The sequence below is a fragment of the Epinephelus moara genome, chromosome 22, assembly GCF_006386435.1.
Source record: "Epinephelus moara isolate mb chromosome 22, YSFRI_EMoa_1.0, whole genome shotgun sequence".
In the NCBI taxonomy this organism is placed as follows: domain Eukaryota; kingdom Metazoa; phylum Chordata; class Actinopteri; order Perciformes; family Serranidae; genus Epinephelus; species Epinephelus moara.
In genome coordinates, this window is record NC_065527.1 from 36543020 (window position 1) to 36556398 (window position 13379).

At 43.0% G+C, this 13379-nt stretch overlaps 1 protein-coding gene across 1 annotated transcript in view; it reads left to right on the plus strand.

Moving 5' to 3' along the window:
• LOC126383469 (putative ferric-chelate reductase 1) overlaps positions 1-13379 on the plus strand; it is a 285727-nt gene that overhangs the window by 230652 nt on the left and 41696 nt on the right. Inside the window, exons 10-11 of the mRNA XM_050033980.1 lie at positions 9578-9693; positions 10106-10192. Of these exons, the coding sequence (XP_049889937.1) occupies positions 9578-9693; positions 10106-10192 (203 nt within the window). The remainder of the gene's footprint in view (positions 1-9577; positions 9694-10105; positions 10193-13379) is intronic.

Below are 13379 nucleotides of genomic sequence, written 5' to 3' on the forward strand. Positions count from 1 at the left end.
ACACTTGCTGAGATACGTAGGGTCGTCAATGTTCGAGAGATCTGAGAGGCCTGTGGTAGAGCTGTGCTGGTATATATACGTTAGTCAGGTGATTAGAGGAGTGGTTGAGGTGTGGTCCTGCTCCTGAACCTAAGTTAAACAATTAACTCCATTTAAAAGATTTTAATTCGTCAGATTATGTTTTTTTAGGCAGGGATTTTAATTGTACAGTGAATGAGCTTTTAGACCGCAATCATGCAGAGCCTCATCCAGCTTCCCAGCGTGCTCTGCAGCAGCTGGTCCACTGCCATGGCCTGGTGGATGTATGGAGGAAGATGCACACAAGCTCCAGACAGTACACATGGTCCCACTGCAGAGACAACAGGATCTCTGTGGCACGCCTTGACCGATTTTATTGTTTTAAACAACATTTTAATGTTGTTAAAACATGTTGCATTTTACCTGTTGGTTTTACCGATCACTCCTTGGTTTTATGTAGTGTTTTAATCAGAGATGTTGTACACAGAAACGCCTACTGGCATTTTAATTCGGTTTTAGCTGTTGATAGAAGTTTTAAAGATGCTCTTAGTTATTTATGGTCTGGTTTTAAGAGAGAGGAAGAGCGAGTTTACAAGTTTGAGACAGTGGTGGGACCATGAAAAAATACAAATCAGACAGTTATGTCAGCAGCACACGCTCAGTGTCACACAAGACATCACCAGATCTATTAGTGATCTGGAGACTGATATTGTGGAACTGCAACATTTGAGTGAATCCACAGGAAATCGAGGATATATTGAAATCCTCAAAACCAAAAAGATGGCGTTAGCCAACCTGCTGGACAAAAAGGTACAAGGTGCGCTGGTCCGGTCCCGTATCCAGACCATCACGGAGATGGACGCTCCCTCTGGCTTCTTCTTCGGCTTGGAGAGGAAACACGGCCAGAGGAAACAAATCCACTTGCTGCTGTCGGACACGGAGCAGGAGCTTACAGAACCAGGCCAGATCCGGAGCAGAGCTGTGGAGTTCTACTCACAACTGTACACAAGTGAGTACATTGGCAATGAACAGTTGTTTGAGGAGTTCTGTGGTGAACTGCCACAGATTCAGCAGGACATGAAACCACAGCTAGAGCGCCCCCTATCAAGGGCAGAACTGTTTGCTGCCCTCCAGGGCATTGACAGCCTCACTGTAGAGTTCTACAAGGCCTTCTGGGACATTTTTGCTCACGATATGCTCCAGGTTTTCAATGAGAGCCTGACCCATGGTTCCCTCCCAGTCTCCTGCAGAAGAGCTATCATCACCCTTCTCCCAAAGAAGGGAAACCTACAGGAGATCAAGAACTGGCGCCCTGTGTCCCTCCTCTGCACAGACTATGAAATTCTCTCCAAAGCCCTCGCCAACCGCCTGAGAGAAGCCATGGAGCAGGTCATCCACCCGGACCAGACGTACTGCATGCCTGGCAGGTCCATGGTAGACAATGTCTACCTCATTCGGGACGTTTTGGAGGTCTCCAGCTCATTGGGTGTAAGTACAGGCTTGGTCGGATTAGATCAAGAAAAGGCATTTGACCGTGTTGAACACAGCTTCCTCTGGGAAACCATGGAGAAGTTTGGGTTCAGCGCTGGTTTCATTGCCAAGATCAAGGTGCTGTACAGTGACATTGAGAGTGTGCTGAAGGTCAATGGTAGCTTGTGTGCTCCTTTTTGGGTGCATAGAGGTGTCCGACAGGGCTGTGCTCTGTCGGGGATGCTCTATGCACTCTCCCTGGAGCCCCTCCTCTAGAAACTAAGAGAAAATCTTCAAGGTCTGTTTTTACCCAGTTTTAAAAAGAATTTAGTTTTATCTGCCTACGCTGATGATGTTGTTGTTTTTGTAAAAAATCAAAAAGATGTGATCACACTAGAGACCCTCACAAAAAAGTTCTCTGCAGTCTCGGCAGCGAGGGTGAACTGGGGGAAAAGTGAAGGCCTCGCTGTTGGAAAGTGGCGTGAAGGCCTCCCAGTTCTCCCTCAAAATTTAGTGTGGAAGAGAGATGGTCTCAAATATCTCGGCATTTATGTGGGCAATGAAAAAACAGAAAAGAAAAACTGGGAAGACATAACGGAAAAAATAGATTCAAAACTACTAAAATGCAAATGGCTCCACCCCCAAATGTCTTAGAGAGGTAGAGTCTTGATTTTAAATAACCTTGTCGCTTCACTGCTGTGGCACCGACTGGCCTGCTTGGACCCACCCCCAGGCCTGTTGGCTCAAATACAAGTCAAGATGGTAAAATTCTTCTGGGACCAGCTGCATTGGGTGCCACAGTTGTTTTTATCCAGAGAGGAGGGGGGCCAGGGCCTTGTCCACCTGGCCAGCAGAACAGCCACCTTTAGAATACAATTTGTCCAGAGGTACTTAACAGGACCTCCAGACTTAGTGTGGAGGGACGTGGCCAGCTGTATTTTCAGACGCGTTAACAGCCTGGGACTGGATGCTGCTCTGTTTTTAACTGACCCCATGGATGACTTCCCTGAAATCCACCTGACCCCTGACCTCACCGAGCTGAGTGGCCCCCTCCTAACAAACTGTACCAGTGACAAGGTCAGTCTGAACAACATGAACAGAAAAAAACTATATATGAACTTTGTAAAGATAATCCACAGGAAAAAACTGTGCAACAGACACCCCACTGTGTGGACAGAGAGACTGGATGGACAGTGCCCCCAGTGGACAACGCTCTATAAGACCCCCATCAGGAAGCGGACGGGCCATCTCCAGTGCAGGATTCTCCATGGGGCCTTCGCCACAGACAGTTTTTTATCCGCTTTTAATCACAGTGTTTTAAACAAGTGTCTTTTCTGTGGTCAACCTGAAAACGTCTTCCATGTTTTTACGGAGTGCAGCAGACTCACTAGGTTTTTTAGTTTTTTAACGGGTGTTTTTAACGTTTTAAACATTGCGTTCTCTGGCCCTGTTTTTATCTGCGGTGTGAAACAAAATAAAACAGAAAAACAAAAGTGCCAATTGATAAATTATCTCTTAGATAGCAGAGACAAAATTCAGACAGGCTCCACACAAGATGCTGTGACTGTGTGGAAGATGGGTGTTAAAGCCCGGCTCAGCTTAGAGTTCTGCTTCCACAGGGACACAGGGAGCCTTGTACATTTTGAAAACATGTGGTGCTATGAAAACATTTTGTGCTGTGTAATGGACGGGGAGAAAATAATATATAACAAGTGCCTAATTTAAACATAATATATACATTTGTTTGATTTGTTTTATGTTTTTGGCTGAAAGTGTTTTCCCTGCAAATAGTTGTTAATAAATGAGTTTTTAAAAATCAAAATCATCTTATACAGGGGAGCATGCCTCTGTGGGGGGAGCGTGCCTCTGTGAGGGGAGCATGCCTCTGTGACCGCTCGTGAGATTGTGCGCGATTCAACATGGCAGCCTGCTGCTAGACAACCAAACCAAACTTTTTACTTTTACAACTTTTCCCCTCTTTTTTCCGCTTTAATTTTTCTATTTTTTTCCTACTACCTAAACCGGATTACATTACTGACCTGGATCATCTGGAGGATTACATCAACGAATGTTACAATAGACTCTGCATCATGGGACGCTCACAAAAATCCAAAAAAACGCGCACACAGGACTCACCTGCCTCATCTGCTTCTACTTCACCATCAACATCACCGAAACTACCCTGCTGCTCCGAGGTAAACGACATGTTCATATCCATAGACAATAAACTTACCGGACTGGACGCCAGAGTGGCATTATCGAAGTATTACATAGAGAATTTAAACAACTCCGCCACAGCCTGGAATACAGCCAACAACAAATAGACACACTTGCTAAGGAAAACAAATCACTCCAACACTCCGTTTCAACCATGTCCACCCAGCTCTCCTCTGTCACCACTCAACTTGCTTCTGTCACTACCGAAAACAAGATCATGAAAGAAACCATCCTGGATTTACAGTCACGCAGCATGAGAGACAATCTGATCTTCACCGGCATTTCCGAACCACCCACAGACCAACCCGAAGCAGCAGTCAAGGATTTCATGGTCAAACAGCTCAAACTCGACACTGAAACCGTCAACAACATCCCATTTCACCACGTTCACCGTTTGGGACAGAAACACACCAACACTACCCGACCACGGCCCATCATCGTCAAATTCGAGCACTTCAAACAGAAAGAACTGGTACAACGACAAGGCAAACAGTTAAAAGGAACAGACAATGAACTCAACGACCAGTATCCACCAGAAATCAACCACAAACGCCAGCAGCTCTTTCCCCGTCATTGACGGACAACTATTTAAAGATAAGGACTATTCTAAACATCTCAACATTCTTCACACAGACAGACAGACACACCTACACCAGCACTGAGCTCTACATAACAACCTGTTCAACATACCATCCCTCAAATTTGTAACTTGGAACATCCGGGGTGTTGGCTCTCAGACAAAAACAATCAAAGTACTCAATCACCTGGACAACTTAGATGCAGATATTTGTTTGTTGCAAGAAACCCACCTCTCACATACAGATCATAATAAATTAAAAACATCAGAATTCATCCACTCATTCTCTACTCATTAGAATTCAAAACAAAGAGGTGTGTGTATCTTGATAAACAAAAAAATCTCATTTGTCCATAATAAAACCATCACAGACCCTGAAGGACGTTTTATCATCATTAACATATCAATCAACAATAACCCGGTAACAACTGGTAATATTTACGGCCCAAACACTGATGATTCATCCTTTTTTCACATCTTCTTTTTTTCCATCTCAAACATTTCCAACTGCCCAGTCATGATAGGAGGTGATTTTAATACAATTATCAACTCATTACTTGACAGATCTAACAATACAAGCAATAAACGCAACTGGCAATCCACCGAAACAATAAAACAGTTCATGAGTGATTTTGGTCTTGGCGATAGTTGGCGGCTACAACACCCAACTACCAGAGAATACACTTTTTACTCACTGGTCCATCATTCCTTCTCTCGCATTGACTTTTTTCTGACTAGTAACTCACTTATATCAGACATCTCCGATTCAAAAATTCACCCCATCATTATCAGTGATCATGCTGCAGTTACAATCATATGGAACCCAAACAATCAACATAAACACATCCCTAGATGGCGCTTTAACATATCTCTACATAGAACCAGAGTTTGACAGCTATCTTAAAAGAGAGTGGGCATCCTTCCTAGAAATAAGTGATTCCCCAAAGTCATCACCTACACTTCTTTGGGAAACAGGTAAGGCAGTTTTAAGAGGCAAAATCATTTCATTCTTCGTCCATAAAAAGAAGAAAGAAAAGGAACAAGAAGTCAGACTAGAAGAAAAAATCAAACAACTAGAAACACTGAATGCAAATAACTCAACAGAAGTAACTCAAAATAAATTAAGAAAATATCAATTACAACTAAATGACATTATAAAAAAAATAACTCAATTTCTAATTCATAGACTTAGACAAGAAAATTTTCATCATAACAAATCTGGTAAATATTTAGCAAATCAAATTAAATGAAACAAAGAAAAAGCAACAATTTCCACCATCAAGGACTCAGCAGGGAAGGCTACCAACTCACCACAGGAAATAAATAAAATATTTAGAAATTTTTATGCTAAACTATACTCATCTGAAAAGGACCCAAAACAGGAGGACATCAATTCATTTTTTTAGGAATATTAAACTTCCAAATCTTAATACAGAACAAGTCAATACATTAGACTCACCAATTACAGAAAAAGAACTCTCCATTGCCCTCAATCAACAATCAATGCCAAACAACAAAGCACCAGGCCCCAATGGCTTCCCTACTGAGTTCTATAAACACTTTTGGTCCATTTTAGCCCCACTCTTCATCAAAGCAATAATTGAAATAAAACAAAATTCAAGATTTCCAGTACACATGAACACAGCCATAATCTCACTCCTCCCAAAACCTAATAAAGATCATACCCTGCCGTCAAATTACCGACCCATCTCCTTAATCAATGTAGACATAAAAATCATCAGTAAAGCTCTCGCTCACAGGATAGAAAAAGTCACTCCTTACATAATTCACCCAGATCAGACCGGTTTCATCAAAGGCAGACAGGCATCCAATAATACACGTAGACTGTTAGATTTAATCCATTATTCATCATTACAACAGGAAGATACCATAATCGCCACTTTAGACGCAGAAAAAGCTTTTGAAAGGGTTAATTGGAAAACTCTCTTCACCACCGTACAAATATTTGGCTTTGGGGAATCATTTATTAACTGGATCAAGATTCTGTACACTGCACCTTCAGCCACCGTCACCACTAATGCACTAACATCACAAAGCTTCAGACTGCACAGGGGGACTAGACAGGGATGCCCACTCTCTCCCTCTTTATTTACCATTTTCATTGAACCCTTTGCAGCAGCCATCCATCAGAATGTCCATATCCGAGGAATTCAAACACCCCAAACACAGCATAAGATTAGTTTGTATGCAGATGACATTTTACTCTTTCTTCAAAACCCTCAACCATCTCTGCAAGAAGCAATTAAACTCATCGAATCATTCTCCAAGATCTCCGACTACTCTATAAACTGGAATAAATCCTCCGTCCTCCCATTGCACAACACCAGATGGGATGCAGCAGCCCATATATCACCCATTCCTCTATGCACGGATCACATTACATATTTAGGCATCAATGTTTCCCCAGGCTGTCAGAGCTGATTGGACTCAATTTCACTCCACTACTAAAAACAACAGATGATGATCTCCACCGTTGGATGAATTTACCCCTATCCATTTTGGGCAGAATAGCAATTATTAAAGTGACAATACTTCCTAAAATAAATGATCTCTTTTCAATGATTCCAACTCATCCTACTCTCAACTGGTTTAACTCTCTAGATTCAATAATCACTAAATTCTACTGGAAAAATAAAACACCAAGGATCAAACTGACCACACTTCAAAAACCCAAATCACAAGGCGGCTTAGATGCACCACATTTTTACCATTACTCCTGGCAAATCAACTGCAGTATATATACAAGTGGACACACTCCAATCACTCAGACCACACCTGGCTAGACATAGAACAAACACTCTGTAAAGACATCCAGATTTCAGATTTCTCAGTCAATCGATCAAACGCCATTCATGTTTCAATGCAATAACAATAGCGTCGGCTCTGACAACCTGGTGGAAATTTCACAAAATCACCAACTCTTCTCTCTCACTATCCAATTTCACCCCCATTTGGAATAATCCTGACTTCTTGAGCAACAAAAAAACACTCAATTTACTAGGGCTGTACCCAAATATTCAGATATTCGAATATTCGTTTCTATGGGTAGGTATTCGTTATGAAAATCTGGTATTCGATATTCGTTTTTTTATTTACTTATTATTTTTTATTTTTTTTATTTTTTATTTTTTTTACATATTTTGTTGGTGCTAAATGTCTTTTTGTTGTTGGTAAATGTAGGTTATCAATAAAAATCAAAACTTTTAAATTGCATTGTTAAAAATGTGAAAATATAGCCTACCAACTGAGCTTGTGCGCACGGCACGCTTGAGCGCATCTGTCTGAGGCTGTGGATCAATGCCAAGTTTTACCACTTTATCACTATTCCCTCTAACTTGTAGCTGTTTTTTCGTTATCTTTTGAATTTAATATGAATTATGGAACCGTTTTTGTCAACGTTTGTTTCCCCCGTTTTGTACAATAAATTATTGTTTAAAGTTTCAACAAGTTTCTTTTGGAGTGCGTGACACAAGTGTGTTTTGAAAACGACCGCGGACTGTCACCTGCTCAACGCATCAGTACCTTCGGATGCCATGACAGTAATAGCCAATAATGTCAAAATATCATTTACAGACCGATTTAACAGACGATCACTGCTGCCCGACCCGCAGGTCCATTTGCGGGTCCCGCGGGTTACGGGTCGACCCGCGCATCACTACTCAGCTCAGTCTATAAAGGCTGTACACAACAGTAAGGCTATAGACATTATATTCTATTCAGGCCGGCAGAACCAGCAGCGCATCGGCTCTACAGTGCACGGCACTGCTGATTAACCATTTTATTGCAGCACAGAGTGTCCGCCAGCAACCAATTACTTGCAGAGGCTTCCTACAACTTGTTTCAACGGTTCCGATGTAATCAGAAGACAAATTAAACAGGATGACTAGCCAATGTGAAAATCAAAACACAACATTAGATGTCATATTTGGGTTTATATTCAACTAAGGTAGACATTGTGTGATCCATGTACTGTATTTTTTTTAAAAATTTTTTACTGTAACTGAAACACAACACGGGAGCGGGATGGGACAGGAGTCATTCTTGTGGGATTGGGATGGGATGGGATTATTTTTGTGGGAGTGGGATGGGACAGGACTGAAAATCCACTCCCATGTCACCCTCTAATGCCAAGTGCTATATTGTAGGCAACTGGACTTGCTTGAGTTCATTGAAGATGTTTGTCTTATCCAAGAGACTTCTTCAGATCTAATGGACTGGTGCAGAGTCACAGGGTTTAAACCCTGTGTGGGTGTGAACTCTTATAGAGTTGTTGATGTCACATGCTGCTCATGATTGCTCTTGGGGAGTTCATCCCATGCATCTATGGACTCCCCAATGATACACGAGGAAGGAGCGCCACTCAGACTCATCATCAGCAGCATCAACTTGGTTACTTACAACATCTTAAAACACTTAGCTGTTAGAGGTGAGAGGTCTTCAAGAAACCATGAATAGATTACTACTAAGGGTTCAAGGGGCCCCAAAGCTAGAGACACTGTTTGAAGTGACTGTTGTGAGCATTTCCCATTGGAAGGTCACAGGGCTCAGGCAAATTTAGCAATGTCACATCACTTATCTTTTGCTCCTGATGCTTAAAATGGAGTTCTGCTTATACTGAATCTAATTAAATATCTGTTTTGATCATTTTTGTTCATTTTTTTAATGTAGGCACAATGCAGACTTAGGCTCCAGTAAACTTACATTAAAGTGAGTAGTCTGACAGCAAAGTAACTCTGGTTCAAGAAGAATATTGCACATAACCTGCGAGGTTTCCTTTGGTGATTTCCCATACTGTATGCCATGCTAGTATGAGGGGGTAGATTTCCCATACCGTATGCTATGCTAGTATTAGGGGGTATCATAATTGTTTCAGAAATCAAATAGGGAATTTTGTATAAGGCTTATGGGGCTTACATGTATGTGCCCAGGGGCCCATTGTCCCATAATCAGTATACAGGTAACATAACATTTTTTTTCTTGGTCTTTTTTTTTTTTTTTTTTTTTTTTTTTTTTTGCGCAGTGGACAGTACAGTTTGGCAAGCTTAACCACAATGTAAAGGTACTTTTACCATCACATCCCTCTGGTTCTATTGACTGCACTAGTTTCCAATAGGATATTTAATTACTGGTCTCAAATGTTGTCAGTTATCCAGAGTCAGCTCAAAGAGATAAGTTTTGTGTTGGGACAATGAGAAGAAATGGGTGATGCATCATAAGAGGGTTTGGTGTGTGTTGGGAAGTCGGCAGTATTCCAACATTAAATTGTGTTTTCAGGAGCACTGATGCTGATTGCTTGGATGACCACTGGATCACTGGGAATGATGGTGGCCCGATATCTGAAAGAAGTGACCAAAAGACAGAAGCTGTGTGGCAAAGATGTCTGGTTTCTGGTGAGACTTCATAGATACACCAGTGTACCATAGACTAACTTTTTGCATATATATACCTCACATTTGATTTATGTCAGCATCTGTGCATCCATCCTGGCTTTCAGTATGGTTGCAAACTACCAAAAAAGGAAATAAATACATGCAACATATAGTCACATTTAAAGGGCATACATACATTTGCCATCAAAAGTCAAATGTGAAGATATCAGAAAGGTTCGGGGTGTGTTCTGTCTAATAGACTTGTTAGGTCTGAGAGTATTAGAGTGTTTCTGCTAAATGGGTCACTGTAGTAACACTAATCAGAGAGCTTGGTCCAAGCCTTTCCTCAGGTGCAGTTAATCGTGCATGTCTCTTGATCTCTGTATGTGTTCTGTTTGTGCAGTATCATGTTTCATTGTTTGTGATCCTCCAGATCCACCTTGCAGTGATGAGTATGACGGTAGCAGCCACCATCATCGCCTTCATCCTCTCCTTCTCATACGTTAAAGCCTGGTCTGGGGTCAGTACACCAGCACTGCTGTTACACTGTTGAGGCATTGTCTTTTTAAGCAGTCTACTTTTTATTGAATGGCATTGTTACCAGAATACACAAGGAATTGGCATGTTAATGCATTGTATTATAGTAATTCAAATTATTTATTAACTGCCATATGCAAAACAACAACCAGGCATGAAAATTGCTCACCTTTCAGCGAAATTGGCCGTTCTGAATACAAAATAGGTGACCTACGTGAATCGCGCGCGGGCATTTCATGAGGGAAGTTGTCAGTCTCGTCCAATGGCGGATTGGCCATCGGGACGTTCGGGACGAATCTCGATGGGCGGTCACCAAGTGGGCCGCTGGGGCTGGCCCGGTGAGACTAGTGAATGTCAAGCTAGTTGCTAGCTGTCAGTACTGTAATGCGTGTCGGGAGGAGCAGCTAGCACACCTAATGGCTGACGGCGCCCCAGACTAACGTCCAAGAACACAAAACTGAAGCCACAAAATATCTCCAACATGCTCATCCGTAGTGATCCAAGTGTCCTGAAGCCTTTGAACTCTGTTTTTAGCCTCACTGTAGCCTGTAGCTCTGACTGCTTCTCTGTGCTCTGCGCTCACGTGAGACAAGCGAAAGCATGAGCTTTGCTTACCCATGTCTACATCGCATGACACGTGCACCGCAGGGGGAGACAACGGTAACCACAGTAGCTAAAAGATAATTTGCACTACGGTCTTTTAGCAAAGGACAGCCCAACATGTCTGAAGACTTTGAAATTGAGGAGGAACAGCATTTCTTTGTTGAGCCGTATTTGTTTGAACCCGAGTATACGGACGCGGAACTCAGGCTACTGGACGAAGCAGCCGATGCAGCTCATGAGCCTCAGCCAGCCGCAGAATACCGGAGTCGAGCACTGGAAACCTGGTGGTGTAGTTGTTTCAAATGCAAAGCAATGCCAACAGATGAGGAAAGTCTTTGCTGCTCAGACTGGGAATTGGCGATGCCTGCACTTGAGAATCTGGACATCAGTACTGACAAGACTGCTGCTCTTCAGAGACCGTGCATCACCGATCACCCTGAGCGCGCACATGTGAGCGTGGAGCACAGAGAAGCAGTCAGAGCTACAGGCAACAGTGAGGCTAAAAACAGAGTTCAAATGACGTTTTTCGAAGCAACTTTTTATGTTGGAGCTTCAGGACACTTGGATCACTACGGATGAGCATGTTGGAGATATTTTGGGGTTTCAATTTTGTGTTCTTGGACGTTAGTCTGGGGACCTAGCAGGGGCCAGGTCTCGTATCCTTCTCACCTTTTTCACCCCTGACCCATTTTCATGCCTGAACAACAGGGAAGCAGTTGTTAGTAATAGAAGATCACAGGCACCATCCAACAATGTTTGGCTGTCGCGGCTGTGGCTCAGAGGTACGTCCAATAATCCGAAGATAGGTGGTTTGATCCCCGGCTCCTCCAGCCTGCATGTCAAAGTATTGTTGGGCAAGATACTAAAACCCAAATTTATCCCAGTGGTTGTTCCATAGGTGTGCGAGTGCATGTGAATAGTTACAGAGTAGCATCTGGCACCTTGTATGGTAGCCTCAGCCACAAGTTAGGTGAATGTGACATGTAGTGTTAAAGTGCTTTGAGTGGTTGAAAAAGTAGAAGAGCACCGTACAAGTGCAGTCAGGTTAAGGTCAAGTTTATGCTTGTTTGTTTATGTCCACTTCCTGTTTTATTTTGAAATGTGTTCTCATTGTATTTAGTGTTTCTTTTACTTCCTGAGTTTTCCCACCTTTGTTAATTACCTCATGTGTTTCACCTGTGTCTTGTTCCACTCACCTATGTGTAGTTAGTAATCAACCCTTGTGTATTTAAAGCCCAGTGTGTGCTCTGGAAATGGCAGGAAATAACACCCACACACATACACACACATGGAAAGTTAAGAGGAGTATAGGAATGTTTGGTGAACTGTTTTGCAGTGCTGTGTTATTGTTGCGGTATGTGAAGTTGTAAGCTGTGTCTTCAATAAACCCACAAGGCTGTAAGACTGACCTTGAGTCATAGAGTCTTCCTTCAACACCAACAGGCACCTGACAGTGTATGCAGGGCCCCTCATCAATAACCCATGGGGTTGAAGGGGTTCTGGAGGAGGGAACCAGTGAACTGGTTCCAAAGGGCTTAGTCTTAAAAACATGAAAGGTCGGATGGACCCTCAAAGTCTTTAGGAGCTTGGGCCAGCAAATCTTGGTGCCATCTTGTGTGACTCCAGGCGTAGGGGAAGGTCTCTGGTGGAAAGCCAGACTCTCTGGCCAACCCTGTAGCAAGCAGATTGAGAATGGCATTTGTCATCTAACTGTTTATAGCGGCAGGAGGTGTGTAGGAGTGCCGCTCAGGCCCTTCTCCAGGTGAGGTGACAGCGGCGCACCAACGCCTGAGCAGATGGTACCACAACCTTCTCCTCAAGCTCAGGAAACAGAGGTGGCTTATACCATACACACACTGGAAGGGGGAGAGACCTGTAGCTGAGACAGAGAGAGAGTAATGAGCATACTCAATCCAAATCAAGCGCTTGCTCCAAAAGCATGGATTCTGAAACACTGCACAGCAGCGTCCTGTCTCAAGCTCCTAGTTGTAACATTCTGTCTGGCCACTGGGGGTGGAATCCAGAAAATAGGTGCAAGATAGGAAGATAAGATGCAGACGAAAAACATGAGAAAACACAACTCCCTCTGCCATTTCCTTGGCAGAGGGGAGGTTAAGCAGAGGGACAAAATGAACCATTTTAGAAAACTGATCCACAGTGGTGAGTGTAACTGTGTTACCTTCAGAGAGAGGCAGTCCAGTGACAAAATCTATGGAGATGTGTGACCAGGGTCGCTGGGCAGAGGTGTAACAAACTGGGAGGCTGCTGGCGGGAGATCTTGTTTTGGGTATAGGTGGGGTAAGCAGCGTTGAACTCCTGGATATCTTCCTTCAGAGTATGTCAGGAGACACTGCAGTAGGAGGCTGACAGTGCAGGCAACCCCTGGATGATTAAGGTTGGAAGAATGCCCCCACTGCAGGACTTGGGAACATATCAATCAATCAATCAATTTTATTTATAAAGCCCAATATCACAAATCACAATTTGCCTCACAGGGCTTTACAGCATACGACATCCCTCTGTCCTTATGACCCTCGCAGCGGATAAGGAAAAACTCCCCAAAAAAA